This window comes from Calypte anna, chromosome 3 (assembly GCF_003957555.1).
Source record: "Calypte anna isolate BGI_N300 chromosome 3, bCalAnn1_v1.p, whole genome shotgun sequence".
NCBI lineage: Eukaryota > Metazoa > Chordata > Aves > Apodiformes > Trochilidae > Calypte > Calypte anna.
In genome coordinates, this window is record NC_044246.1 from 11,815,111 (window position 1) to 11,842,610 (window position 27,500).

Consider the following 27,500-nt stretch of genomic DNA (forward strand, 5'->3'; position numbering starts at 1 on the left):
TGCTTTTTCATTAGAATTGAAGACACCATTGCACTGGTTTATAAACCAATGGTGCTTCCACCTTTGAACACTTACAGTAGTCCTGTTCTGCTTTGCCCTACTCCCACTGTTAGAAACTATCATATCGGAATGCCTATGTATACTAGGGCTTGCTAGCTTCAAAAAGCTGTGACTAAGTTGGATAGGTCCAGTCTTTCAGTTACCTCAGTGGCACACAGAGAACTTTAAGTAGGAAGTATGAAAAGAAACATAAAGCATGCTCAGAACAAGTTGAAGTTCAGCAGAGACAACTTGTGCTACATGCTGTAGGTTCTCAAAAATTTTCAGTGGCTCAAAAAAAGCACAAGATAAAAAAAGTGCATCATAAGCTATTGCGTGTAAGGGCACAACATAAAGCGAGGAAAGGATGGGCTTTAAAGTGACTCTGTGATTAAGAACCGAGTATCTCCAAAACTTAAGTTTTATACTTGTTAGGTGGTTGAATCGAGGCGAAAATGGCAGTCAGATACCCACCCATACCTAGATTAGGAAATAACAATGAAACTATTACAAATATTCCTCCTTTCCCCGCTCTGGGGAGCTCCCCCTACTCGCTGCCTCAGAACAACCCCCTACAGGCTTCGGGCCTGTGGCTGCTACAGGACAGAACCAGAAGCGATGCTCACTGGCCCGGCCCGGTCCGGCCCAGACACCGCCTGCAGGACAAGAACGGAGCCGGGCTTGGCTGACCCCGTTGAGCCGGGCTAGAGGGCTGGTAGCCCGAGTCGTCTTCCCAGTCCCCGGCCCTCGCTGCGAGGCCGCCTCCGCCACGGCTGCTCCGCCACCGCCCCCTCTGTTCCGCTGCTGCAGCCGCTCCGCCCTCCGCCGTTGGCGGTTGGGAAGCCCCGCCCCTTGGCCCCGCTCCCTCCGCGCTGCTCCGGGAGCGCGCACCGCTGGGAGCCGCGGTCGGGGGCGCGCAGGCCGGCGTCTCCAGCTGCGGTGGCAGCGATGGCGGCGGCGGCCTCGCAACGAGACCCGGGGGACTGGCAAGACTTCTCGGGCTTCCAGCCCTCAACGGGAAGCGGCCCCGAAGCTTCCCGCGACAAAGGCGGCTGGGGCGGCGGGGATCTCGGGGCGAAGCTGTCCCTATGTTTCGAGCCCCCGCAGCCCCGGGCTGGTGGCTGCGAGAGCCGCGTTCCGCTGCGGCCCCTCACGGAGCAGAACGCCCTGCAGGACGATGAGTGAGTGCAGGCCCGCGGGGTAGGCGGGGAGAGAGAGCGGCGGTGGTTGGGCCGCCCGAGGAGGAGGAGGCCTGGCCGGGCCTGAGGGGACAGCGCCGGCTTGGCGTTGCGGTAGCCCTGGACCGTCCTGTCGCTGATCCCGGCAGGGCTTGAGGGCTGCGGGAGGGGAAGCGTTTTGTCACCCGCCGGACGGGCTGGAGGCCGCCGGGCCCGGGGGTTACGCGCATGTTCCGCCGGCTCTGGTTGATGGAGCCCTCGGGTTTTATTCCCCTCACCCCCGGCAGGTATGAGTGCATCCCAGTGCCTCTTAACCTCCTGGGTCAAGCACAGTAACTGCTCTGAAACGCAGTGGTCGAGGGTCATGTTCGTTTATGGTCTTGCAGAACGCCCACACTGTCAGTGTGTGAAATTAAACATAGAAAGTACAGAAAGCAGGTGGGGAGCGTAGTCTCAGTTGCAGCTGTGATAATTGTGTTTTCCCCTGAGCAGTAGCACTTTTCTGGTATATGCTGCCGTCCTGGTTTTAACGTTATTTCCTAAATTATTTAGGTTTGTTATTTTACATTAAATTCCAGATAGCTTGTCTGCATTAAAAGATAGTAACGTTTTTCTTTTTTCATTGAGGTAAATAAATCTTATGTCTTATCCTAAGAGAATGAGAAAAAAAGTAACGAAAGGCTAAATATGTGATGAAAACAGTGAGGTAAGTGCAGAGAACCATGAATCAGAGATGTGTTGTGCAGCAGTGAGGCTGTGTCAGGCTCAGCCACTCCTCTGACCTCCGCTGAGCCTGGTGAGGCGACTGCTCCTAACATCCCTCCCCAGAGGCAGGCTTGGTTGGATGATTTGGGGTGGCTACCTGCTCACAGGTCTGCTCTGCTTCAAACTCTGAACTGATATCCCAGAATAGTGCTTCATGTGCAAGCCTGTAGTACAGCCGGAGAGGTTACACATTGTAGACGCATTTAAGATGGACTGTAGACTTTTAAGGTGATAGAACGGTGGTAGGCTGAGCTCAGCAAGAGTACTTCTGGATAAAACTAAATTATTGCACAGTTTTAGTGTAGCTTATGCATGTTCGTTATTCTGTGATAAATGGAAGAAAATAAAAAGAAATCGGCTTGAAATTTGCCACTCAGCTTTTGATAATTCCTGATTGTGATGTGCAAGAGGCAAGGACAACAGGCATATCACTAGGAAAGGAATTTGTAGCTAAGCTCAAATTTCATTAAAGGGAAGGACGACTCATCCACCTCCAAAAAGGATTTTGATTATGGTTACATAATTAGTGTGACACTGTCTCTTCTGTTTGATTTCATCACTGTGTGTACATTGTTGGTCTAAAAAGTGAAATTGTCTTTATCAAAAAGTGTTTTCAAGTGTTTTCACTTTAAAACATTATAAAATACTGTCAATAACTTAATAACTTAATCAATAACTTAATCAATAACTTAATCAATAACTTAATCAATAACTTAATCAATAACTTAATCAATAACTTAATCAATAGATTAATGTTTATGGAGAAAAAAATAGTAGCTGATAGAAGTATATTATCAGTACAAATATGTTTACTGCTGATCAGTTGCTGCTTGTTTTAAGGCCTGCATTTTTGTTCCTTTATTCCTCTCTCCAGGATTTGGAATGCTCTGACTGATAATTATGGTAATGTAATGCCTGTTGACTGGAAGTCTTCCCACACCAGGGCTTTGCACTTGCCAACGCTGAATCTTTCAGAAAAAGGGGTAAGTTCTGATCAGCAGAAATAACCTTCTTTGGATCTTTAAGACTCAGGAGGGAAATAAAACAACTTGCATTTGTATGAGGGTTAATAAATCTTAAAATATTTTTAGTGCTTGGTACTATATATGAAAACTTTAAAGATCAAACAACCATTTGTGTATGTTTGCATCTCTTTGGACTGGAATAATTTATGGGCAGTTTTAGATAGATGTTCATTACAGCCAGAGCATGCGAGAAAAAAATGTAAAATAAGAAAGTGTTTCACATAAAATCCTTCTGTTTCCTTTTATATGTGAAACACTATTTTGGATAAGGGAGAAAATGTTCTGATTTAGTAAATCCAGTATAGACTTTCTTTAAGTTCATCGCATTCTGCAGTCAGGTGGAGACTAAAATGGCTGTTTTTGCAGAAAAGGTGACCCAGGAGACACTGAAGTACAAGAGTTTGGTTTGGTTTGTTTTTCTTATTTAACAAGTAGGCCAGTTGTCTGGAAAGGGAGCAGAGAATGAAGAGCTCCAGAGAGGTTTATACAAAGGGTTGTCCTCTGATCTTCTTAAAAGTGGATTAAAATACTGCAGAAAGAAAAGCTGGAAAGAATTCATATCTTCCAGGTCTCCTGAGGAAATGAACGGCTTATCTTTTAAACGTTGTGAAGTTATGTGGTAAAAATATCTCTCTGTAACCTGAGAATAAGTTAATGCTTTGACTTCTGCCATCCATTATATAATCCACAGCTTCCTTTTAAACTGTGACAGAACAAAAATTACTTCGGGGTTCAGCAGTGGAAAATGGTAATTTAGAACTTGCTTTCTCAGCTCAAGTCTGATGATTATCCCTTGGATTTGAGTTGCATTTATTGTAAATTTTTTAGACTGTGTGTTCAGATACTCTGGGTTTGGAATAATTACATCTTTACATTTAAAGTAAAAAGCCTTACCAGCCCCCTGTGCTGTGGCCCTGTTGTGTGTCTGAAAAATAGACTATAAGCCTATCCTGATAGACTTCTTGATCAGGAACCTAGTACAATATAAAAAATGTTTCATATACTTTGGGTTTTTTTAAGTTTTTTACAGGATATAAAAGAACTACATTAAAAATATGTAAAGTGTTGTTGCTGAAATAGAATTCTAGGTATGCTGTCAGTAGAGGGAAAATCACTTTATGGATTTAAATGTATCTGAAGTTTTTCCAGCTTTCACTCCACCTGGCATGATTTTTGATGTGTAAAGCCCATCTGTTTGGGAGTGTTTGACATAACTTTTTTTTTTTTTTTACTGCTCTGTGTTTCAGCAGTATTTCTGGGTACATGACAGCACATATGGACCAGCTAGTAGCTTGTTGCAACTTACAGTGAATACTAACAGCTAAGAAACACTTCCTTGATGCATTTTGAAACTTATAATATGCTGCTGGACTTGTGCTTTAAAGTTATTTCCATTCCTGTTTTAGTAGTAAAAAACCATAATGTGGATAGGGCCGATTCATCTGATCTTTGTTACTTCACATAACAGATCTCTAAACACTTTTGTACAACTCTGCATGTTATTGTATATGCATGTATATGGTCTTAGGATACTGAGGGTATTTAAAGCCTTTAAAGACTGACAGCTACTGTAGCTTCCTCCAACTGTAGTTTTTATTTCAGTTGTTGAAGTACTTAAGTTTCCAGGTATTTGACAGCAAGAATGACTGATTCTCTTATTATGGGCAAGGAATCTGTTTAATTTTTAAAATTCAATATTAGTTTCCCTTTTGTTTGTGATATATGTACTTGTTTTATATATATAATATAAATATATATACATATTGACACACAAGGGTGCATATATATGTATATTTTTATGTAAATACACATTTTCATGCTTTCTAGGTAAATGATAATTTGAACCTTGACCTGTCAGATGATGAAGAGCTGAGAGAACAATTGGATATGCATTCTATAATTGTTTCCTGCATCAATGATGAACCACTCTTCACAGCAGAACAGGTAGAGTGTTCAGCAAAGACAGTGTTGCTGGTATAGTATTTTCTTTTAATGTGTAATTATTTTTGTTCTGCTCCCTTGCTGTTCACCACAGCTAAGCTTCTGGATTGTTATTTATGGTCATAATGATATGTGAGGTATTACTGTGGCATTCAGATTTGAAAAGTATTCCAGTGCTTCAGGTAAGATTGATAGTTTGAAATCTTTATACATTCTTTACTGTGAATAAGTCAGAAATACTAATAAATGAGCTGCATGTGTTAAGAAGCAAAAGTGTTTTTGCTGGTGGTGACATTGTGATTTTTGATGCTATTTAATGTTGTTGACATTGTACAGTTAGTAGTTTTCCAGCATGACTGTATGGCCATTCACATCTTCACATGACTCTGTGGTTAGCAGGAGTTCTTTTTCAGATTACTTGGTGTCTAACGGCTTCTCTTCTAGATCTGTGGATTTACTCAAGTTATCTTGAAAATTGCTCTTCTGAGGAAGGTTTTAGTGATCATTAAGATCTTGCTTTAGTAAGCGAACACAAGAATGTATTTTCTTGTTGTTTAAATGGGAAGAACATGGTTATGAAGAGTATGAGAGACAGGACTACTTGAGCTGCATCAGCTCTTTCTTACTGTCAGGTGGATATCAGCAATGTCTAGAGCCTTTAAACATTCAAAAATGGATGTGTTATTTTTTTCAACTGCTCATGTAATAATGTAGCCTGCAAGAATGTGGACATTTCTATACTGAAAGCTGAAAGCTTTCTATGCACAGAATTTCTATTCTTGCACTTTTGGTCTGTCTCTGATTTTACAGTCAGGGATGTATATCGGCTTCAGTTTATTATGGATCAGTTCATAAAAGGTCTCATAAACACAGTAGATTTTCATTTTTTTCAGAACCTTTTTTTTTCCTCTTTATTTTTGTTGTTGTTTTGTCTTGCTTCAACCAAGTTACTTGCTCACTTTTCAGTGCTCTTTAAGCAGAACCATGTGCTTCATGTAGAAATAACTGAAGTTTCAAGACACTGCTTGTTATGAGATCACCATTTTGCCTTGAAAAGGTGGGCTTAATCTCAGAGAGCAGTGATGGGAAGGAAATGTCAGTATGATTTTGTTGATTCTCCTGAATCTGGTCTTGGTATGAGTTTCATCCAGCAGCATGTTTACTAACTGAAATTAGAAAAAAACTGAATAGTTTTGGTTCAAATTGCAGGCTGTTGCTCTTCATACAGCGAGGTTTTCAGAAGGATTTTCTTTTTTGAAGGTGATTGAAGAAATAGAGGAAATGATGCAGGAATCACCCGATCCAGAAGATGATGAAACACCCACACAATCAGATCGGCTCTCCATACTTTCCCAGGAAATTCAGACACTCAAGAGATCCAGTACAAACAACAGCTATGAAGAGAGTAAGTTATATTTATTTAGTATTTTACTCTTATGCTTACTGATATTTTTGCCATGTGTTTGAGTTATAGCAAGTCCTTCTTAGGAGATATCTGCATTCAAAAATATTGTCAAAATGCTCTATGAAGTAGACTTAGAACATAAATAGAAGACTTATCTTTGTCATCTTTCATAACTTAGAATAAAAATAAAATTAAAGCAAGTATCCCGAAGCTTGTTTCACTAGAATGAGGTCCCTGTGTAGGTAAAAAGGCTGGTGGATCATTTTTTCTTAAACTTTATTGATTGCTGTTTTTCTTGAGGGTAGTACAGTGTGTTTAAAATTAGCTAAAACTCTTTATGCAGTAAATGAAGAAAATGGTGTCTCTTTAGTTATATTACAGTCACTTATATACAGCTACACAAAAATAAGGAAACCGTTGCCTTTTTTTTTTCCTATATAGGACCTTACTTATTTCTCTTCTCCCCTTCCACTCCTTTTCAAAAAGCTTAAAAGTAAAAAAAAAAAAAACAAAAAACTTTTGTATCTTCTTCAATTAAAATGAAATCAACTGTCTTCCCTATACCAAGGGAAAGGAGAAATTAATGTTATTAATTCTATGTAAAAAAATCTGTGGTTGGTCAGTTTCATGATGGAAATTTGTTTCAACTGCATATTTGTCAAAAGCAAGTTTGAAGGCAGTAGGAACACAAGGAATATTTGCTAGATAATTCTCCTTTGGCCCTTCTTACAAAGTTTGGTGCTTTCTTTCCTGCAGCAATACAAATTCTGTAGAAGATTGAGAAAACTGAATGACCTATTCTGACATAGCTTACAGTTTCTGCTACACTTCAGATTTATGGAGGAGATTCTGTTTTCATGGTTGGACACATAGCTGTCTCAACACATAAATTTCAGGAAAACGAAAGCAAAGTGTATCAGCAGAGCTTCCTGTTTTTCTGACAGTTCCATATGTCCTTCGGTTTGGAGTTTGTCAAGCTTGCTTGGCATTTCATATCATATTTATTTTTCTTTGCCTCAGGAGTTCATCCATTCTGTTGCATCTTTATGGTTTAAAGGTCACCCTTTACCAAATGATGCCTTGAGTTACTTTGGCAGATAATTATACTTTGCTTCACCAGCTTCTCAGAGTCTGCTTTCATGTCTTTCAGATCATGTTTTCTTGAAAATACCTTTGCTACCCTTTTGTGTGTGTGAAGCTGCTTCAAAATCAGTCAGCATCTCTCTGAAATTGTTTCCTAGAAACTTTCTGGCTTTTGTAGGACTGGTGAGAAGTGTTAATGTCTACAGTTGAGAGAAGGAAATCAAAGCTTGTATTTACTTTTTTCTTGATTAGGAAAAAACATATTAAAAACAGTCCAAAAATAAAACCAGTTACAGCTCTAGTTACATAGGTGAATCCTTTAGCCTACCTAAGATTTAATTTGAGAAGTCTTCTTCATTTGACTTATTCTTCACCCACTTGCCTCAGCTGAGTGATTTGTGTCTAGCCCTTTTGTAGGCTTTGCTCACAACAACTGATCTATCATAAATAAGTGAGATTTGCAGCTGGGTAATCTGCACCTATCCTTTTGGAACAATTGTTTCTTTGGCTGTGAAAGTAGATCTTCAGTGTGGGACTCAATGATGCTCTCTCCTGTCTTCCTTCTCAAAAACAAAACAGTGGTGTAACCTGAGCTTTAGGCTGTTCCTTGTCCTGACTGTATATAGAAATTAGATTAATTTTTTTCCATGGAGTATATCCAATTTCACATAATGTAAGGCCTCTTCTGTGACTTCTATCCTCAGAGCAACAGATAATCTCGTCACTAAATTTACCTTTCCTTCCCTCTTTTTATCTTTGAATTAATGTTTCTGTTTGCTACTGCTGACAACCAGAGTTGGCTGCAGAAACTTATTACTGTGGTATGTGCAGTGACTGAACAGAACCAAGATGCTGTGTTAGAGTAGAAGCTATAACCTCTGTGAGGCATTCTTAGACTAATTTAAGCAACAATATAGCTGATGGATGGTTCAGACTCCTTGAACTCCTTGATCCTTAAGCACAGAGTTCTGTTACAGTGTTTGTTAACAGAATTCAAGTCCTTAGAAACTAAAAAAAAACCAAAACAACACAAAAACAAACCAACCCAGAAACCAGTTATGATTCCTTACTAGAGTATTGCCTTAACAGGCTTCATCGATTTATTTTTTATTTTACTATTAAATAAGTGACAAGAACCTTTCTCCAATCAATTTTCCCTTTCTGTATTACTTTTGATGCTTCTGAAAGCTATATACTTTCTTGTTTGTGGTCCTTTCTGCATTTTTCAACACTTTGTCCATAGGCACTTTACCATATCCGAATTTATTTAGATATGACATTTACTAGACCATTTCAGTGTAACCAAATAATTACAAACATCTAAGCATTGTCCTTTAACAGATTGTACTCTTCAGTAGCAAAGACTATCCATTTCTCAAATGCCAATTATAGTTACTTCATTTGACATAGCAGCTGCTGAGACTTACTAGCTTCCTAGGAGTCTCAGATTTTATTGGGAATGGGCAGCATTCTAAAAAGAACATGCTCACTTTTAAACCAAGCAAACCTCAGGACATTCAGTGTGGTCATTTCACTGTCTGTAGCCCAAATAGTGCCTTTAAAATGCAAACCCAAAGGGTTTCTTTTTTTGTTTTCAAATGGGCATTTCACAGGCTTCTGGCTTAGACTTGACCAATTCAGTTTCATGCTTTCACATTATGCTTATTTTTCTTGAAATGAGCTTATCTAGTTTTGATCTAGGTCCTTGTTGAGGCAATACAAGGCCATGCTTTTGATTATAATCCCCAAAGAAAATGTGGTGGTTTGGTTTGCTTTCTACTAAATGAATCTATAAATCTTACCATAAATGTTTGGTGTGAGCTTTTATCAGATTGCATGTATACCTTATCAATATCCTTAAGACTCCCCCACTTCTACAAGTATAATTTTATGTGTTACTGTAGGTGAAAAATCCAAGGATTCCAGAAATAGCAAAATTTTGATTGTAGGTTCAGAAAATATGGAGATATTTTATTTTGAACAATGAGTGCAGATAGAAATAGTAAACACGGATGTCACGAGTTCAGTGCTTACTTCAGCTCAATTAACTATAGCATGCTTTCATATTTGAAGATTATCTCAGATTTCTCAGAAGATGAATACTTTACTATCTTGTTGCTAATCTGGTTGCCTCTGTGATGTATTTATTCCTTTAGGATTTATTATTTTTTTTACAGATTCATAGTTTTATCTTAAGTATGTAGCTTTAGAATTGATTTAGAAAAAAAGATTCAGAGTACTTTTGTCTTGTAGTTCATACAGATATTCTCATACATAAAATCTTGACAGATTGGTTTTCAATGAACTATTTATAGGAGTAAAAAGACTGACTGTTGCTGAGTTAAATGAACTGCTAGAAGAAATTGAGACTGCTATCAAGGATTATTCTGAGGAACTGGTACAGCAGTTGGCTCTACGAGATGAGTTGGAGTTTGAGAAGGAAGTGAAAAACAGCTTCATTTCTGTCCTTATTGAAGTACAAAACAAGCAGAGAGAACACAAAGAAACAGCAAAGAAGAAAAAGAAGCTGAAAAATGGTAGTCCTCAGAACGGCAAACAAGAGAGAGGTCATATGCCTGGAACAGTAAGCACATTTTTGTAATTATTTATAGATTCAGAATATTTTTTGCTTTTTTCCCTATGAGAAGTAGAAGTCCTAGATGATATCAGGATACCTGGTACATCTGCTTTCATGCATCCATTTGCAGACAAGGCTTAGGGACAAGGTCATATAACATTATAACATTTTACTCTTATACTCAAAAGGGAATTTATTATTGTTTACAAATTAACCTGGAATCAGCATACCTTTCTTGCAAAAAATAATGTCTTTGAATGTACTCCTGAGAGTCCTTTTGTCACTAGGCATACTCACTTAACTGGTTTCACCGTGAGAATTTCAATGTGTATACAACTGTTATCCTTACAGGAAATTCAGAATTATTTTTGATGTAGGTGTACATATATCTATTAACCATGTTTGGAGGTAACTAACCCTGTAGGTAGGAAAAAAGTAAGTCTTAGCCTGGATCTCTTGAAATCTGTGGCAGAATTAGTACTTCCAACTAGAGAATAACACTGTAGGATGCATATGAATAATTCTTTTGAAAATAGCTTTCACCATTAACAAGTACAGATGTGGGAGACTTCTCTCAGAAGTAGGTGCAAGCTTCCCTTCAACATTCCTAAGCCTCCTCTTTTTTTTTTCCTTCCTTATTTTTTTCTTCTTTTTTTTTTTTTATGAAGTGCTGAGATTGTGTATACAGATAGTATGTTCAAGTAACTGAGTTCAAGTGAAGAGTTAGTTTCTGTTAAGAGATAATGTATACATTAATTCTGTTAACTAAAACTATAATGAAGTCTCATTCCAATGCAAAGCTTGAAAATTTAATTACAGCATCAACAGAACTGATTTTCTCAAAGTACTGAATTTTAATAAATAGAGCTGTTCATTCTTTGTCCCTGATGCAGGCTTTGGGTAAATCACTTTCTTAGACTTCTAAAATTCTGATCTCTCTCACAAGGGCACACTGGGAAGTAATTAAATATAGTCAGGGTCTGAAGGTTCCAGTTCTTTCAACCAGGATGTCTTAAAAGAGTTAAAATGGCTTTGGCAACATCTGTGTCTTTTTACTGACCTCATTGTGCTTTAGGAAGTGAATGAATTTTGTATTCCAGCACATTTTATTTCCTCTGCCCATAAGTAAATACATTCAGATAAGTGTTCTGAGATGTGTGCATTATATTGCTCTGCATCAGTAGCTTGACATTGTCTTGGGTTTATGTTCTTGTCAGGTGCTGACTTTCATATATCATGCTGAACATAAAAATTATTTTGATATTTTTTTTTACCTGTCTTTTCCAGCAAGAAAAAAAACCTGCAAAGCTGAAATAAAAAATAAAGAAAAATATGGTTGGATTATATATTAATTTTTCTTTACTTGGAGTCCATTACTCCAAATAATGGAGCTTCCAATGAATATAGATGCTTTATGAATTAATTGTGTATATTTTGTCATATTACAAACAAAAAAAAGGCTACCTCTGAACAGCAATTCTACTTGGTGCTTAAAATCTGAAGAATGTATATCAGCAGTGTATCTAAAAGTATATTGCTCAAATATGGATTTTAAAGGAGAATACCCACCAGTAAATTAAAAAAATGTCTCTTGATCCATCAAATGCCTGTTGTAAACTGGCTATGAAATGGCTGACTCCAGTGAATATTTCTCTATCACACTTTTCACTATTTCAAGATTTTTTTTTAAAAGATAAACAGCCATTTTGAGTGGCCATTGTATTGCTAACTAAACTTGCCAAAAATACTACCATGTACATTTGAAAATGAAACAGCCTTAAAAGGCAAGTCTCAATTATTGGGTCTGAAGTGTGAAGGTTTTGTTTGATTAAATTTTGATGTATGTATACTGCTTAAGTGCTGTTACAAGGTTTGCTTTTTTCTTACAAATATTTATTGGGTTAATGAAAAAATAGAAATGTGCTGTAATACATCATAGAGCTTGTCTTTGTCATTCGTCCTTGATAAATGCCAATTAATAGCCTTCTGAACTTTTCTCTGTCCCTTTTTTTTTCTTTCTGCTATGTTTTCACTACTTATAGCGCTTCAGCATGGAAGGGATCTCAAATGTCATACAGAATGGCTTCCGCCACACGTTTGGAAACTCAGGTGGAGAGAAACAGGTGCTGGGCTATATTCTCTCTTTTCCTTATTCTCTGCCTACACTTTCGGTAGGAGCCGAGATCGTGAAAATTGACAGTAGCTGAAGATAAATGCTAAGATAGGAAAAAGTAGGACAAAAATGTTGGAATCTGTATTCTTTCCTTGCCTCAGGACTCTGTTCAGCCTGCAGTCTTTTTCTCTCCTCAGCAGCTCGAGACAGTCAGGGCTTGGTATCCTGATGCACTGAAATAATAACTCCTATTTGTTGCCTCAGACTAAAATCCTGTTTTGGCATAACACATGCTTCAAATACATGGCATGCCTGTAGAAGTCTAATATCCAATGGAAGAGTAAGTACCACGTTAGACATAACATTTCAGCCTTCAGCACTAAGGACTTGGGTAATATGTCTAAGAGAAGTAAGATTTTCTTTTCTTGCTTCTTCAGGTTTTCAGAGCTGATATATCTAAAACCAGAGTAGCATCTGGAAAATTCATGAACTGTACTGTATGTCTTTCTGCCTTTGAAAGCTGTATGATGTTAAAAGCAGCCATATGCATGCAGTGCAGATTACTGATGTAAAATATATGAGCCATAGGCAAGTTTGTCTTTTCATTGACTATTAAGATGTTGAAATATACAACACAGAGACCCAGCTTCCGTGGGTATCACTGTAGATGTTATGTATGTCTAAGTAGAAAGATTCTTGTGCTTTATTTCAAAGTAATACTTAATGGTTTGTTTTAGAACTGTTATACATGTTTTATTAAATGGATTCTGTATTTTGGTAAGATTTTAGTGGTCATGGTATTGTTTAAGCTTTCAGCACACCTAACAAAGGTATTTCACATTGTTTAACATATCTCACCTATTACAGTTCATCCAGTTCCATCAGAGGACTGTGTTTGATTGATTTATTTATTTATTTTCCTGGTGAGAAGTCCATTGAGGCAATAAACTGCCTGGTGCTTTAGGAGTCATGGATGATTAGGCTTTTGTCTGGAAGATGGCTGGAGTGTTCTGCAGAGGAGATTAGTAGGTAAAACCACCTCATGAGGTTACAAGGTAGACTTACCCTCCTAAGCAAAGTATATGTATGAGAGTTCATGAATACATAGTTCAGGCTATTTGTCTCCAGCTTTGTGGATTTTGAACACATGCATGGAGCTTACCTGACAGAGTTTTTATCTTTACATTGTCTAAATACAGGGAAAGTAATTTTAACACTGATTGGATAATGTTTCCAGTCATTTTTTGAGGTAGTTAACTAGTGTTATATGTCATGTTGATAATATTACTTCCCTGATTTAACTCGTACAGTACCCTTGTTAGCATGGCTATGTATTTTAATTCCCTTTGAGAAGGGAAAAGGAATTCTCTTCCACTTCAAAAAAATCTCTAAAGCAAAAGGTGGAAATAACAAAAACTTAAATTTAAAAATAAGGAAGAAAGGTAGGATAAAAGATACCAGCTCTGTGGTTATTAGTCCTGGAAATCTGTTTTTCAATGGCATTTATTTTTTCTTTCAGTTTAGCTTGTTTGTTTTTGACAGGTTACCAGACCCTGGCCCTGTTTTTAAAATACTGATGTACTCTTCTAATTGCAGCAAATAGAAGACTAAAAAACATATCAGATGATCATTTGCTTAGTGCTGCTCTCAGAATATCCAAATATTTTTTCAGGGTACCTTGTCATTATGAACTCATTCAGGTTTTTTCTGCTAGCAGAAAAGAGTTGGTTATCAATCTGGAGTTCTGCTAAAAATAATTTTTTTTTAAAATGCAAGGAGAAACAGTTGTTTTTATCTGATAAGGTTGAAGTTCACACACAAAGTCACAACTTAAAGTTTATGACAGGTTTGTACAATTATTTTAGGACTCTTTTCAGTCTTTATTTTTAATTATATTTACCACCTTTACTGTTTTCTGGGTAGTATTATTTTGATAGTAGGTGCTTTCCTTTCTGAGATTTTAATTCTTTATTGTGTTTGTGAAACAAATGAAAATCTCTTGGTATTTTTCAGTGTTTAAAGAGACACTTCAGTTGTAAACTACCTGAACCCATCTGATAATGTAGTTGAAATAAACTGCACAAAAGACATTTAAATGTTCATAGCTCTTTTTATGATCAAGTTTCCAGAAGAAATTTCAAAATAGCCATCTTATTTTGCTTACCAGCATTGTCAGGCACTATCTCTGGGTGATTACAAATTGCAGTGGTAATTATGGATTATCAGATTGTCCAATCTGTTTCAAAAACTTAAAGGTCACAATAGACTTAACACTTGGGCATGTCAGTTAGCTGCAATTTAGTAATCTTTCCTTTTCATGATACATTAGGCTTCACACAGCAATTCAGGGATTAGATTTAATAGTGCTATTGTGGATACTTATTGTTACAGCAGCCAAGTATTGATGAAAAAAAACAAGGTAATTTCTGGAAACTAAGAATTATTTTTTTTTTTAACTGTTATTATTAAAAGGGAGAATTGGAAGGTGGAGCCTACAAGAGAAGAATAACAGGGAGCATTGGTATTTGGTCCAGGAAAATGTGTCTTACTAATTAAATTGTCTAGGCAATGGGTAGAAATGCCACTTAGTTGTGAAGGCTGGAAATGACAGCCTGAGATCTGATTTCTGAATTAGTACATCTACTCTAATTTCTGGCATTTGCAGATTTAACATCCTTGTATCTGGCTGTTGATTCCAGTAGTTTTAGTAAGAGCATTTCTCTCTTGTTACCTGTTGGTTACATCTGCTGGAGAAGAAAAATGCAAACTGACCATTTCCTAAGAAGCACTGCATGCTTTCCTCTGCTGTGCTAAGTGGATGTGAGAAAATGCAAAAGGAAAAGGAATGCAGAAAAGCACCTTGTGTTTGTGTAAGGTCTTGTTGAGGTGTCAGTACATCCCATACAAGAGGTTTCCTGAAGTGACCCAGGCCTGTGTTTGGCTCTTTAGGCAGAGAATGTGACTTGGCCTCTAAACGTGGCAATGGTTACAGCTATGTGTGGCAGCACTAAATTTCCTCCTGCAAAGTGAACCTTTTCATTAGATTCTGAGTTACACTTAACTCCTGCTGAAGTCCTGCTACTAGGAGAGAAGAATTTGAATGCAACCTGTTTTATGATTGTTACATGAACAACCAGGTAGCTGGTAGTTGGGTAGTTTCAACCAAGCTGAAAGAGAGATAGAGGGTTGTTTTGCCTACTGTCTTGTAGCTATAAAGCCAGAATAAAGTTTCTCTTCTTAAAAATAGAGTTGAGCTTAGATTTCAGGAAGCTTTTTAATTAGGGGAAATTCCAGTGATTTTGGTACTTTTGAACTGCTGACCTCTTGAAGAAAACTACATTCATATAAGCTGTAAAGTAAGATGTAGCCTAAATGCAGTTAATAAAAGAGCAAGAAGATTGCTTCAAGAACTTAAATCTTATTTGCACTGCAGGTATAAAATTCCGGAAGAATTAAGAAAATTTTTGCTTTTTTTTTTTTGAGCTGACAAGAATGAATGATTAATAAGTCAATTTTGGAGTTGGTTTGAATCTGTTAGCATACTCGACTATTAAAACTAAGAATTTAAATGAGACTCCAGATGGTGGGCTTTTATGTTTTATTCTTTCTGCTTAGAAGACTATTGCATCAGAAGGCAGAAATTGGGTATTTTCATTTTCACCTAACTTTAGGGCAGCTTAATTTTCTTTGTACAGAGTACTGTAGATCCTCTTCAGAGCTGGGACTGGGCAATGCTCTTGGATTTGAGGTTGTTGAAACCCAGCACATGGAGAGTTCGAAGATTTTTTTTTTTTTTTAATATATATAATTTTATTTTTTCCCAAATACTTGCTAGAACAAGTAGCAAACCTTTTGCAAACCTGAACACCTTACTTAAAGCATCCTCATAGCCTTTTATCAGTTGTGCCCTGGAGATTATTTAAAAATCAGATTATTTAAAAATCTGTCCCAGTTTCCTAAATTATTTGAAAGCACCATCAATATTTACCTAATTGTTGTTGTTGTTTTTGTTGGTTTTTTTAATGTACTTCCTGAAAAGAATAATTACATTCTGAGCTTGGATACAACTGCTAACATTTTCATTATATCTATACTTTATTTTTTTCTTTTCCTAAGAGCAACTTTGAAAGTTGAAAGTTGTTCATCTGCATTTAAGTGTTGTTTGAAGGGAGGTTATGAAAAAGTTGTACTCTTATTTGATTAAAAGATGTACTTTAAAAACATGAAGGACCTCTGCTTGACTTCCAGAGGGAGGAAAGGAAAGATTTTACTATTGATGTTCATAGGAAGAAACCTAGTGGAGAAACTTTTTACAGTAAACAGCTCAGTTTTTTAAAACTTTTTTTTTAATGTTTAGCTGCACAACTTCTAAAGTGGTCACATAATTTGAAAAGAAAAAAGTTGGCTTCTGTGATAAAAGCTTTGGGATAGAAAAGGTAGAATCTCTTGTGAAATGCAGTCGGCTGAAAAGCTTTTATTTGTGGCTAACAGTTGCTAAAATTTTTGCAAAATAAAATGCAAGCAACATAAGTTTAATGAAAGGATGAGTAAATAACTCTGTTGTTCATTTGGCAGTACTTAACAACTGTGATTCCTTATGAGAAGAAAAATGGGCCCCCCTCTGTTGAAGACCTTCAAACATTAACTAAAAGTAAGCATATTAGATTACTTCACTGATCCTTTTTGTATTTCCAGTTGTGGTTGCTCAAAACCAGTGAATCCATCCAGTTACGTCGTCTACGGCATGTGTGTAAAGTTGCAAGATTATTAACTGCATATTTTAGCCAGTTTTTACTTTTATCCTTCATAGCATGTTTGTTTTCTAGCTGTTTTCTGAAACCCTGAAGGACAGAAGCTTACATGTATCAGGGAATTAAATGGCAACATTTTTCAGTACTGTCTTACAGTACCTGATATAGCCCTGTTTGTTTAAACCTGCCCTGTATAACTGAGATTATAGCAATGACTTTCAAAAATGGAAATGGATGTTGGGGCACATGTGGTTAGTTCTGCAATGATTTTACTTGATTTTAATAGCCTGATTTTCTCTGAGGTTTTTCTTTGTGTCAATAAATTTCAATAATTAGAAAGTATACATCAGAGTTTTGACAGAGCTTTGAATTCCTCTTCACAAAGTTTTTGGTTAGATCCTCAAAAATACAAGTTTTGAGTACACTTTTTAAAATTCTAATTTGCAAGAAAAATTAGGCTTTTTTAATATTAGAGTGGTTAAACACAGCAGAGCATCTCTGAGAGTCAGCAGCATCTTCATTTGATGAGGAGCAGCTACATAGGAACAGTTTAAAAATAGATGGTAGAGTGCGTCAGTGCATTTGATCAGATCTCAGTGTAGGGCTCTGGATCTAACTATGTCTTAAAAGTACATCCCAGCAGCACAAGTCTGTGATTGCACAGGTGGCTGAGGGGTGGTAAGAGCTCATTGATTGTTTCCTGGTAAGTGAAAATAAATATTTTACAAATTCTGGAGTAAATTAAATGTTTAAGTGGGAATTATGTTCCTTTTTTCTGCAGTATGCACCCTTAGCTGGTAATTCATTCTTACTCTGTGATAAATGGATTTTTCATTTTGTGTTTACTCCTGCAGAGAAATTCTGTCCTCTTGTCATAATGAAATTTCACTTGAAAGCATTGTCAAAAATTGAATATTAAGCAAAGATAGGTTAAAGCCTTCTGAAAACATTCTGTGGTGTTTGATGGGTTATTAACAGAATCTCTTGTACAAATGCACAAGAATTAGATCCTGTGACTCAGTTGCAGATTTGTGACTCACTCTCTGCTGTTATTTGGGCAAACAGTAAAGCAGGTTTTGAGTTTTTGTTTTATTTTTCTGTAGTTGCAAAGAAATCATGTCTTGCTTCAACACACAAAAATTGAGATAAAATACTTGTTATATTTCAAGTTCAGTCTCATATGAGGAATTTAGAGTTTAATATTCTTCACTATTTTTGATTCTTTCAGTCATGTCCACAGCACATCATAAAGGATTGTCACTGTTTTTATTTATGGAGCAATAGACAAACTTAAATATGTCAATTTGAGCTAGTCCAAATATTCTTCCTTCTTCAGAAATATGAAAGGAGGAACAATTTTGAATAGATTTAAGGCGTGAAAAGTGCACTTTGGCATAATTTTAAATTAATGTGATCATGTATTTAAGATTTTTCAAAACTGCAGTAGCTAATGTTCACAATTTGAGGGGAAAAAAATCCACCACCATTTCCAGCAGATCATTCACTGCAGCTTTTCTCCAGAAAAGTGTGGTTATCTCTTGATTCAGAATGAAGGTCAAATAAATAAATAAAGTCATGGAGCAGACATTTTTACCTAAGATTTGCAACCCTCCAGTTGTTGTTTGTATATTTTAGTTCTGGGTGTGGTGACTTTCTTTTTGAGAGATTAGGTGCTTTTCTTGGTTTTATGACTAATAACATTTTACTGTAATTATCATGTAATAATCATGTAAAATGGGTTTCTTGCACCCATCTCCTGTAGAGTTCCGCAAGAATTACACAAGCAAAGGTGGAGATATGATGTGTCACATTGTATCATCTCCTTTTCCAGTTAAGACACTTCTTACTAATCTGGATGTAATACTGCTATGAGTAGTTGAAACAGTTTCATGGTATATTTGAGAGTGTTGTCTTTGCAACTAAATATCTGCTTTTTTTTTTTTTTTTCCTACTTCAGTCTTACATGCCATGAAAGAGGATAGTGAGAAAGTGCCAAGCTTGTTAACAGACTATATTTTAAAGGGTGAGTATGTTCCTTGGCTGGGATTTTTTAATTCTAAATTAACTTAATGTACATACAAGGTGTGTTCGGAAAGAGTAATTCTACAGCATTCATACCTTGCGTTGCTCTTCTATCAAACACAGCTCTCATTTATATTCTCTTCTGTTTTGTCCAAGGTTTCTGAGCATACAGCTAATAAATAAAATGGGGGGGGAGGGTTGTGATAGTGTAATGTAGCAAAGTATGTGGTGTATATTCAAACAGCTGAAGGACATTGGCAGGAGCAGAGCAGTCTGGCTTACAGAGTTAAATGAGTCTGAGTTCAAACTATCTATGTTAGTGATGGATTTGCTAGATAAAGTGCTTAAACTTCATTTTAAGTGTTACCTTCTGACCAATAGAAAAAATATTTATTTTACATTTACTTGTACTTTCTTCATGTTTTATTTAAAAGGATTGTGTATTAATAAATTATTTTCCAGTCTTATCATTGATTGTATTAATAGAATGTCAGACACTGAAAATTACTGCTTGTTTAGCTTTAACGAGTTGATCCATGTTGTTAAATTACTTGTAAGCTTTTTTTTCTTTTTGCTGCATTTTTGTCTAGGTCTTACTAATGCTTATGTTCTTCCTTAATTCTTGACATACAAATGGTGCCATTTTCTTTAGTGCTTGAGGTTTAGCTTAAGCATCAAACCCCAAAGATAGGAACAAACAGATGTAGAAGAGATGGATGCCTTTTTTTGCCACGCAAGTTTATATTGTATTCTTCTTCATATTCCTGTGCTGCAAAGTTTGGTGTGATGCTTTCCAAGTTTCTCTCCTTTTTCAAATACAATCATTTGGCTTAACTCACTCCATTTTTAAAGGCCTTTTATATTTCTCATACAGGAAAAGCCATGCAGTTTTCTAGAAGCCATCTGAAAGGAGAGCCATTAATAGTCTAGAAGCTCTTACAGATTTCCTGTTGAAGAAGCTTATTTCTGTTTCATGTAGAGTTGCAGAACTCCCACATACAATAAGAATGCAGAGATCCTTTCATTTTTCTTTGATTGCTCCATTATTTACTTACACTTTCTAGAAGTCTTTCTTGTATTAGACACATATGTTTTCTTGTGAGCTGAAAGCTATTTAGGCTCAAGATCAAGGGATTTTAATGGTAATTTTTGTGAAGCAAAATCTTTGACCGCAGAGGATGTACTGTTGTCAATAATTAAAGCTGTTTGCTTTTCATCATAATACATCTGGTAGAAACAGACTGGAATGAATAGTGCTTTTTGCAGTGTCTGCTCTTATTTCTAGATGTGGCTATTCAGAAAAGCTTTCATATTGCTAGAATACTGAGAGGAAGTTGGCTGCCTAGGGAAACAGAAAAATCTTCTGCATAGAAGGCTTGTAGAAGATTGGCTGAACATATGACAGGATGATCTAGAAAGCTTGATACTGAGGTTCCCTCCTGCCACTGCATGCTTGTGAAGTTAAAAACACCAGGGATGTTCTATGAATCAGTTGCAACAATTACAAAAATGTCATGCTCCTCGCTGTGAGCATTACCAAGCACTGTTATCTCTAAATTGTAAAACACAAGTGACTGGAGTATGAGAAGTAATCATTACCTTGCATCAGTGATACTTGAAAGAAAAGGTATGGCACCCTTCAGGTGCCATGATTTTATTACTGAACAGAACTAAGCAGTTTTTGGTTTTCTGCAGGCCTGTTTGCACAACAGCAAGGAGTCATAGAAGCTAGTGAGAACAGAATTTTACTTTTCCTTTCAATGCAGCCTTAACTAAGCTTCATGTCTCTTGTTCAGATTATGTTACATATTTATAGCTCAACTGACAGTGTTAGATTATAATGTAGATTTATCCTGTTAAACAGGCAAAGTGTTCCAGCTTCTCAGGTTGTAATCTGTTTCTCTTCTTTTTCTGCCACTGAAACGTCTGGCCTGAAGCCTCAGCAAGGCTTAATGCATGGCACAAAATACTCTCAGCTACCTGTCTATTGTATGAAAATTGCTTTTAAAGCTTTTTAAAAGGACATGAGATGATTCTTAACAATCACTTAAAGCAACTTTCAGCTCAGCTTTTGTACCTGAAATTCCAACCCACTCCCTGAATTTCAAAATAAAAGGAGTGACTTTCTTTTTAATGAGTATGTTCTTTTCAGTGGAAAAATGGAAAATATTTTGGCACAGTGAAAATTATTGAGGATTTAGGGGCTTAAGTTTGCTTTCTGGGAGAAACAGGAGGATAACAAGTTCTAGACCCACTAATAAGCATCTGTATTGGTATGATGATCATTGTATTAATTTTACATTTGTTTTCTCTGTGATCCAGCTATTGTCTTACACTAAATGGATTTCACTTTTTTTGTTAAGCTTTAATCAAGGACATTGTGAATTGTGTCAATTATATCACCACAGGTACTTAGTTCTGTTAAAATCTTTTAACTCCCTAGTCCTTTGAGACCTTTGATAATTTTTTTCCAGTTGTACATCAAAAAAGCAAGCAATAGGTTGTGTGTAGCTTTATGGGAAATCCAGTTCGTGTGACATTTATTAGCAGAGGTTAAAGCTTCTTTCTAAATCTGTGTTCCACTTTAAACAGCAAAGAGAGAAAAAAATCTTTCAAGGAAGTCCTTAATAGTTTTTTTAAAGGGACTGTCTTTCTGTCCTGTGGTATTTTAAAGATCAGAACATGTCAGTCTTTCTTGTGTGCCATGGCTGTCCACAGAATTAGTAGTAAACTTTCATAGACGTTGTTGTTTAGTGTTGAAGTTCAGAATCAAGGGCTAAATATCAGGAAAAAAAGTGATTCATAATATTGGCATAATATAATGGGACAAATAAAGAAAGGATCCTGTGAAGCTGGAAACATTAAGGGAACTGATCAGTTTGATCAGTAAATGCTTATTTAACAAGAAATCTTGCCAAATTCAGTGATGTTCTGATAAAGACACAGTAAATAAAGTTTATATTTTAATTTTGTGGTGTTTTGTAGAAGTGTGAACATCTTGAATATCTTGAAATAAATGCCAAAATAATTTTGCCATTTGTGAAAGACTAAATTTGGATCATGTAGGAAAACACAGAAGGACCCTCTCCATGTATGTGATCTAAAGCTGGATACATTGTTTTAATAATGATCGAGCAAATTTGTTTTGGCAAGGCAGTTCAGCCTTGGGAGCAGGAGACTGGAACTTCAAAAAGAGCTCTGCACCAGATCTTAGCCTTGCAGATATTGGCCTTGTATGTTATGATCATTCTTGCCCTTTTTTTTCACAACCAACTAATGCTTCTGAAACACTGGAGTAGAAATCCTGAAAACATGGGATGTGTAATGCAATATAAAAGAAGGCCAGTGCAGCTCAGTTCATTCCATGTTAGGAAAAAAGAAAACTTTATATGAATTTCTGAATAGGCTTGTTAGTTTTGAAATTACTTCTGGTGTTTGCTTCTTAAAAGCACCCTCTTTCCCCAGTTTCTACTGCCCCCTTGTGTCCCCTAAATTGTTAAAATGTCATCATTTTGTCCTCATGCTGAAGTCCCTCTTTCCCATGATGAGTTAGTTTTCCCCTGGATCTGTTCTGTAGGAGCACCTCCTCAGAGGTAAGTGGCTCACAGCCAGGTTATTTACATATTCCATGTACTCTTGTACAATACAGTAACTTACCCTTTCTTGTTCATTTACTCTTGATGCAGTCTAAATGATAATCAGGGGTATTTTTTTTTTCATTTTGTAGGGGCTTTTTTTGTTTGTTTGTTTTACTTTTCAGTTAATGTTTCCCAACTAAGTAATAGTGAAAGAGACTTAATGATTTGCTTTGCAAGTCTATTGTAGCTCTCCCAGCATCATATGATTCATATTCTAGTTATAGATGTAGAATGAAAATAGATGGTAAATTGAAATTGATAAGCACTTAGAGTTATTCGTTTTTCCAAGTAATAAGTGATAGGATGAGAGGAAACCACAACAAATTGTGTCAGGGAAGGTTTAGATTAGATATTACAAGAAATTACTCCACTGAAATGATTATCAAGCACTGGAACAGGCTGCCCAAAGGAATGGAGGTTATCTCTGGACATATACTACATCCTCTGGAGGCATACATACCATATGCCTTCACATCTCAGGAGGTATGTGAAAGGTGTGTAGATGTGGCACTTAGGGAAATGGTTTAGTGATGGACTTAGCAGTGTCAGGTTAATGGTTGGACTTTGATCTTAGAAGTCATTTCCAAGCTAAATGATTCTATGTGAATTAGAAACTAAGATTTGGAGAAGGGTGGGGAATGCATCTCTTGCTAGGGAGAGAAATAGCAAGCCAATACTGTGAAATTCTTAATCTTAGAAATAACACTTTGGGACTGAAGCTGGTATCTTAGTAAGCTCACTGCATTTAAATGCTGTTTATGCTCCTCTTTCTGGTAATTTATTTTTTTTTTTAGATTTAACAAATATGACATGCTTTGGAAACTTTGTTTCTATTGAATGACCTAAACAAGCAACTAAGCTTGTTTAAAAGTAAAAGTAAAGTGTCTTATACACAAGTTAAGTTGTAAAGCAGAGACTACAGCTGGAAATATTTTTGTCATATGTTGTGGTTGCATTGGTTTTAAGGTGTTGCAGCAAGTATAGGTACCATAGCATTAAATGAAAACATTATTTTATTTACTGTGCTCATTGAATTTGGGTTTTTTCACAGAAGCTTTCAGTCTTTCTTCTAGCATGGGTAATTAATGTCTTTTTTGGCAGGTACAATAATGTAACAATTAGCAGTACCTGTAAGCCTTGAAATACCCAAACTTAGGTTGCTTCTGAAAATACCTCCATGTAGCCATGTTGTCTGTCTCTTCAGCCTCACAAATAATAATTGCCAATTTCAACCTTGCAAAACAGAAACAAAGGTTGCATTTCATAAAAGCTGGAGGGAGCTACATCTAGGTAGGAGAAGGACTGAAACCTTGGGTTTTATTGAGCTAAAGGCTGTTGACTTTTGAAAGCTTTAATGCATTCAGGTACCAGTAAATACACTTCAGTCGTAGCCACTACTGTAGAGCAGGAGGAACAATATGGAGGGCCTGATGAGATAAAATTCATAGGACATTAAAGCAGAAGCTGAGGAAGGCATGGTAGGAAGGGGGATTACCTGCCTTTGTCATTATGAGGATAAGGGGGACTATCTGAGGAAATCTGCTGGAAGGAAGGGTTCCTTAATTTAGCTCCTTCGGAAACAGATCAGTGAGATATGTGAAATGACAGCTTGTTAGATACACACAGAACCAAAATATTGGGGATAAGTTATTTGCAATCACATCTAGAAACATTTCAAGATTATTAGTTTTTACTTGCAGTTTTTACAAAACTTGAAGATTGAACTTCAGGTACTGGAATAATTTTTGAACACAGCATACTACCAATATGATACTCAAACCAAAAAAATTACTCTCTGTATGTACCCCTGCAAGATTGTTTGTTTTTTTTCCCCTCAAATTAAAAAATACATGTAAGTGTAAATGATTGTGACATTCTTAAAACAGAGCTATTATATATAAAGGTATGTGTATGTATTTGTAGCTGAAATAAATGCCTTTGAAATAAGATACATCCTTACAGTAAACTCTTTTAAGATGTATTTATTGCTAAATTCTGTGTTCCTTTCTGATTGTCCTTCAGCAGTAGTTGCGACCAAAATACAGTGCTGAAATAATATACTGTACATTACTAGTGCTTAAAATGCATGAAATATGTCTAGTATTGTTCTCTTACAGATTTTTTTCTGTCATGAAATGACATGTCATGAAAGCAGAATCATTTTCCATCTTTCGGTTTGCTTTGCTATTTCATATCTGATCATTCAAGCTTCTAGTAAAGGTTTAAATAAACAACAGTTTTTTTGTTTTAATGAAGCAAGAATTTAGGCTTTGTGTTTGAGGATACAAGAACATTTATTTTCTTGCCTTTGAAGTTTTTGTTTAATTGTTGCACCTGACTTCTTTATCTGCTTTTGTGTTGTGCTAGCACTGGTTTGAAAGCTGGATTGCTCTGAGGTTTGTGTCTCACATGTGAAACAGGAATGAGAAACACGTGAAGGACTTGCCTTATCTTCCCTCTGTGTGATTCAAGTACATGCACCAGAATTAGAAAGTAGAGTTAGAATCTCATAGAATCTCAAATAGTCAGTGCTTATTTTTAAAATATAACTGCATGCATCAGCTTTTATTTAATGTTCTGTTTTACAATATAACACCTTAAAAAGCACTGTTTAAGACATGACCTTTAATTAACTCATTTCTGGGTAATACTAGTTAAAGATACTGGGTTCTGTAACTCAATTATCTTTTGAGAAGAGGATGATATCTTAGTTGGCAGTTTTAATTTATTTCTAGGGATTATTTTGTTGCTGATAGGGTAGAAGTCAGCATTTAAAAATTTTAGGATACACAATACATTTTTATAAAGAGTAGATTGATATTTATCAAGACATGTTTGTGGTTCTTTTGCAGTTCTGTGTCCTACATGAAGAGGGCTGCCTTTCAGAATTAATGATACTCCTTCCTGTAATGAGAAGCTTTCCATGGATATAACTCAGTATTTTGTCATTTGGCACTATATCTAAACCAGTATGTATTTACCTCTTCTCTTATGTGTGTGGATTTTCTGATTCTACAGTAAGTCTTCTGAGCATGACAACTCATCCATTTTAACTTAATAGTGCAATGAACTGGAGCAGGGAACAAACATTGTACAGTTTTACTCACATTCTTCTGGCTTTTAAAGTCTATTTTTACATTGTGTAGCATCTAGTAAATTCTCCTGCACATTTTGTTGTTGGAAGGAGAAATAAACTTTGAATAGTGTAAATAAAATAAGCCTAGTTTTAAGGAATCTGTGCTTAATAGCATCCTTAGTTCTTATAGCAAAGATCTGGAAAGGATTGTAATTGGGCTATGACTAAAAGATTCAGGTGAGTTCTCCAGGAACTCCAAAGCAGTGTTGGTGGAAGTCAGCATTCAGAACTTCTTTTAATAAAGAAATTTTGCTTGAACTATTCAACAGTGTATTGTTCACACAGTGAACAAATCCAGATTCTTTGATGGTTTGAGAAAAGTAATTGGTGTGTTGCCTGTCCTTGTTATCTTCACACAAACACCTGAATAATGTAATATTTCATCCTTGTTTTTGTTTTAATTACTAATGTTCATGTGGCTTAGATATCCTCTCATCTTGCTGCTATAATTTTACTGTTTTTAATAAGTGTTTGATCTTAATGAAAATGCTTGTGTGTAAACTTTTAAAAAGGCTATATCTTTTTAAAAATACATGTACAGTTTGAAAAACTTGAACATGGGTTCCCAGCTAGTATTATATTGAGATGTTGGTTGTTGTGTATCTAAATTTTACTACAAATCTCTCTTGTAAATTGTATGCACTGACTCCTCTGCGATGATATATATGCATTCAAACAGATGAGAATGTATTTTATGAGTCCTGTACAGCATACCCCATAATCTCAGCACTGAATACCTGTAACAAATAATTTTGCCAGTCTTAAAGATCAGATTGAAATATAAGGATTACTAATAACAGTAAAGGAATCACCATTGATTGTACACCCAGATTTATATAGTTTCTATGTGAAGGCTCTGGAAGATGAGGTTTTTAAAGAGATGAACATGTATTTTCTTCAAACATTTTTTTATTTCAGGTCTTCACCCTTTTTGTTAGTTGAGGTCAATTTGCTCCTGTATACCTTGTGCCACTGCTTTAATACTCATTTTATCATCGTAACCAAATACTCGTTTTCATCTGTAAAACACATTCTCTTTGAAAACAGTTTTCAGAATGCTTCTCTTTTTTCTAAAGGCCTCAATATTTTTGTCTCTTGTGCCTTTTTCAGCCAGTGAAGTTCTCAGCTAAAAAATTTTTCTTCCTCCCTGTCCCCTCACTTGACCACCAGTAGTTCCTTGCCAGCCTGCTCAGGGATAATAGATCCTCTGCATAAGTGTGTCATATGTGAGGAATTTTGGTTGTTGTTGCTTTATTCTACTTAATTTGTTGTTTCTGTAACAAGAAAGCTTCCATTTGTTTCTCTAGCTGATGTGTTCTGAACTCCTTATGGTGTGCTTTTTCTATAGAAGCTCTTGATGTTGACTGTTGATGCCTGGTACCTGGCAAAGGGGTTACCCTTCTTTGCTTAATTTTTTTAAAAAAGAAAGACCACATCTCACAGTGAGATCAATTCAGAGGTTTTTCAATCTGCTTTTGAGGCTCAAGGTGACAAGATTAAACAAAAGAAAAATTTTGTGGTGTTGTAGCAAATCTTGAATGACTTCAAATTGCAAAATACTCAAAGAACTGGGAGAAAAAAAGAAGCTTGAAAGAAAGAAGAAAACCCAACACTAAAGACCAGAAACAGCTTCAGTGAGGTCAGCATCTGCCTGAGCATCAGACTAAACATTTTATGAATAGTACCTGTTCAACTTGTATGTAGAATCCTGGCATTACACAGCAGCTGCCAAAAATGGCAAATACTGTATATTTACGCACCTTTATATGTACATGAAAAATAGATTACAAAACAGAGGAATAAAAAAAAAACCCATGCAAATCTGC

General features: G+C 36.2%; 1 protein-coding gene across 2 annotated transcripts; it reads left to right on the top strand.

Annotated features, from left to right (window-relative positions):
- Positions 1 to 915: 915 nt before the first annotated feature.
- Positions 916 to 27,500, top strand: FEZ2 (fasciculation and elongation protein zeta 2). 2 transcript variants are annotated; one of them, XM_030448286.1, is made up of 9 exons: positions 916 to 1,220; positions 2,857 to 2,965; positions 4,835 to 4,951; positions 6,209 to 6,353; positions 9,752 to 10,020; positions 12,057 to 12,137; positions 16,703 to 16,778; positions 18,836 to 18,901; positions 25,391 to 27,500. In XM_030448286.1, the coding sequence occupies exons 1-9, from the start codon at positions 988 to 990 to the stop codon at positions 25,405 to 25,407; spliced, it is 1,113 nt and encodes a 370-aa protein (XP_030304146.1). In that variant the 5' UTR covers positions 916 to 987; the 3' UTR covers positions 25,408 to 27,500. The 2 variants fall into 2 exon arrangements, with proteins under 2 accessions (XP_030304146.1, XP_030304147.1); XM_030448287.1 differs by lacking the exon at positions 12,057 to 12,137 and having other exon boundaries at positions 919 to 1,220.

What these genes read in the sequence shown, in the direction of transcription:
- FEZ2 (XM_030448286.1), top strand. Translation starts at nt 988, where the DNA reads ATGGCGGCGGCGGCCTCGCAACGAGACCCGGGGGACTGGCAAGACTTC. An exon ending in AACGCCCTGCAGGACGATGA is followed by an intron (nt 1,221 to 2,856) that starts GTGAGTGCAGGC and finishes TCCTCTCTCCAG; the next exon opens with GATTTGGAATGCTCTGACTG. An exon ending in ACTCAGGTGGAGAGAAACAG is followed by an intron (nt 12,138 to 16,702) that starts GTGCTGGGCTAT and finishes TTCATTTGGCAG; the next exon opens with TACTTAACAACTGTGATTCC.